We start from the raw sequence: 2,761 nt of genomic DNA, 5'->3' as shown, positions 1-2,761 counted from the left end.
ATTCAACAATGGGATTTTATAACAAAGTTTCTCGACAGAGTCCCAAGTCTTTAGGGGAGAATAACATATCTCATTTCGCCAAATTCATTTAAAATCATTAAAACATTGGCTTTCTGATTTGAGTAAGAAAATAGGATCTAAGCCAAACCGAGTCACGTAACCTTTACTTCTTTCAAAACCATTTCCTTTACTTAAACAAAACCGGCTTCAATTCCATAATTAAATCTGAAGCGTTTCAAACTGATAAGAGAATCATTTTTGTTGTGTTAAACTAGAGTTCAAAAGATACTTTGAATCTTATTTAAAACGTCAAAATAATGAGGCTCATCAATCGAAATCCAATTCCTTTTAAAATCACGAAAACTCTCCCAAGGGACAATCTTTGTGTTTAATAGAGAAAAACATAAACCCGTTTTACCTTTTAAAACAGCCTCAAAGCAAGATTCTCTTTCAAATGACTTGTACCCAAAGACATACTGTTCTTCTTGGAAAATAAGGATAAATCATGATTCTCTTTTCAATAATTCTTTCAAAGCATAACTTCATTGCTTTCTTAATTGTTCTAAGTAAAGGTAATAAAGAAGCCATAATTTCACAATCCTCAAAATAGATAGGAAAGGCATTAAACTCAAAATTCCTCAATTAACATTTCAAATAAGGACTCGGGTTCTATAGAAATTTCGGCAGCACCTCCCCTAAAACTTGGACTTTTGCCACCCGGTTCGGGTCCCAACTAAACTGTTTCTCATTCCTTTTCAACAGCTCAAAACCAGAAATCAATTCAAAAGCAAGCTAAATCCAACAGTCGCCTCAGTGGCATATCTCAAGGAAGCCATTTCAAAAATCAACTCAATATCAACCGATTTAATTCATTTCTAAAGCTTTAAAGAATCGGTTCAGCAATAAATCATTTATCAAAACCAAATCAATTAAAGCCACACAGGCTGAATTTCAAGAGTATTCTATCTTCCACATCATCAAAATAATTGACTCAATTCAAACCAATCCTCAACGGATTAAACTCATTTCAAATCTTTAAAGAATCAACTTCAAACATTACATTTCACAAGCCACACAACAATTCGGCCAAACCAACATCCATAGTCATTCGAGTCAATCAAATAATACATAAGGCAGATACAATCACCAAATACACAATATCTCACATCAGTACCCATATGTAATAATTCCAATAATAAACTATAGTTTTTGGAAAGCGCCCCTACCTCAAAACGCAAATTCCATAACTCAAAGGCATCACAGCGTCCTTTCTGCCTCGACCCGAAATCAACAATCAAAATCCCGACTACCAAAACCTCAGCTCCAAACCGTTTTCTCAGCAACCACAACGACTCTAATCGCAATATATAATAATAACCGAGATTAACTCTCATAACAACAAATGCTACAACTCCTCAACGTATAATAGAGCAGTAACTAGAGGGCTTTCAGATCGAAACGCTTACCGAACCAAAGGAACGGCTGAACCGAAACAGCGGCGGTCTCCGAACCGGCTCGGCAGCAGCCCGGCAGTCAGCCCCAAGCAGCAGCGGCGATCTGAACCACACGCAGCGACAATGAAGTTCCAGGAAACTTAACAGAAGGAAAACTCAACTTAAAAGCCTTACCGCCAGTGGAGCTCGGTGGCGGCAGTGGCGTTCTCCGGCAACTCGGTACGGCGGCGCGGTTGACTTCTCCTCCGGGAGTGGCTGTAACGGAAACAGCATCTCCTCCTTCCGTTCACAATCCCAGCGGCAGCCACAGCGGTGGTTCTGGGCAGCTCTGGCGGCAGTGGGCTCCGGAAACTTGCAGAACCCCGAGGCAGAGGCAGACAGCAACTCCGGTGGTCTTCTCCAGTGACGACACCAGCCACCACGGGGACGGCGGCGGTGAGACCCCAACAGCGGCGAAACCCCATCTCCTCCTAGTCTCAGACGCGAGTTCTCCCTCTCCTCCACCCGTCATGCTTGGCGGCGGCCACTTTTTGCCCCTTTCAGAGGAGCGACGGCGGCGAGGCGCGAAGCAGCGCCCTTCCTCCTCTTCGTGGCGGCTCTATTGGCGACAACAGCAGCGCCGTTGGAGGACATGGGAGCAGCAGCGGTCAAGCAAGAACGCGATGAGGCTGAGGACGAATGGCGGTGACGAGGGCTGGACGCGATCTGGGCACGGCGGCGAGGTGACCGGCGACAGTAGCGCTGCTTGTCCCTCCCCTGTTCGTAGCTCTGCTCCATCTCCCCCTTTTTGCTTCTGATTCATTTCTTTCATGGAAAAGGGAAAGAAACCGTGGGGTGCTGCTGTTGCTGGATGAGGGAAACATTGTGGCTGCTGTGCATCGAATTGAAGAAAGGGGGAAGAGGTCTGCTGAGTGTGGGAGAAAGGGGAAACCGGGTCGGGTACGGGTTACTGGGTTAGGGTTTCATTTTTTTAAAATTAGGGTTAGGGGCATTTTAGTAATTTCACATAAAAATAGGAATAATATGGTAATTGAAACCCAAATTAAATCCAACGCTAATTATATATAGAAAATACTATTTAATCATCAATTTTTACAAATTACTTTCAATAAAATGCCCAAATCAAATAATTAGGAGTAATATAATTAAATCCCTTATTTTCCAAAGTAGTAGTATTAATATTGAAAATATTACTTATTTAATTCAAATCATATGGAAATCCTTATTATTTCACAATTACCAAGTTTATACTCTGAATGTGGAAAATAATCCAATAATTATAAAATTGGATAATAATCATAGCTTAT

The 2,761-nt window shown here is 41.9% G+C and overlaps 1 protein-coding gene across 1 annotated transcript; it reads right to left on the bottom strand.

Moving 5' to 3' along the window:
• Positions 1–987: 987 nt before the first annotated feature.
• On the bottom strand, positions 988–1,933 carry LOC112729342 (uncharacterized). The gene is made up of 3 exons (XM_025779584.2): positions 1,629–1,933; positions 1,467–1,557; positions 988–1,354 (listed from the first exon to the last, which is right to left on the bottom strand). The coding sequence occupies exons 1-3, from the start codon at positions 1,916–1,918 to the stop codon at positions 1,337–1,339; spliced, it is 399 nt and encodes a 132-aa protein (XP_025635369.1). The 5' UTR covers positions 1,919–1,933; the 3' UTR covers positions 988–1,336.
• Between the last annotated feature and the right edge of the window lie 828 nt (positions 1,934–2,761).

This window comes from Arachis hypogaea, chromosome 12 (assembly GCF_003086295.3).
Source record: "Arachis hypogaea cultivar Tifrunner chromosome 12, arahy.Tifrunner.gnm2.J5K5, whole genome shotgun sequence".
Classification (NCBI taxonomy): Eukaryota; Viridiplantae; Streptophyta; class Magnoliopsida; order Fabales; family Fabaceae; genus Arachis; species Arachis hypogaea.
This window is presented reverse-complemented; position numbering and strand designations above follow the sequence as displayed.

Coding starts and splice junctions, on each gene's coding strand:
- LOC112729342 (XM_025779584.2), bottom strand. CDS start 1,918: ATGGGGTTTCGCCGCTGTTGGGGTCTCACCGCCGCCGTCCCCGTGGTG. Junction 1,558..1,628: donor GCCACCGAGCTCCACTGGCG/GTAAGGCTTTTA, acceptor CGTGTGGTTCAG/ATCGCCGCTGCTGCTTGGGG.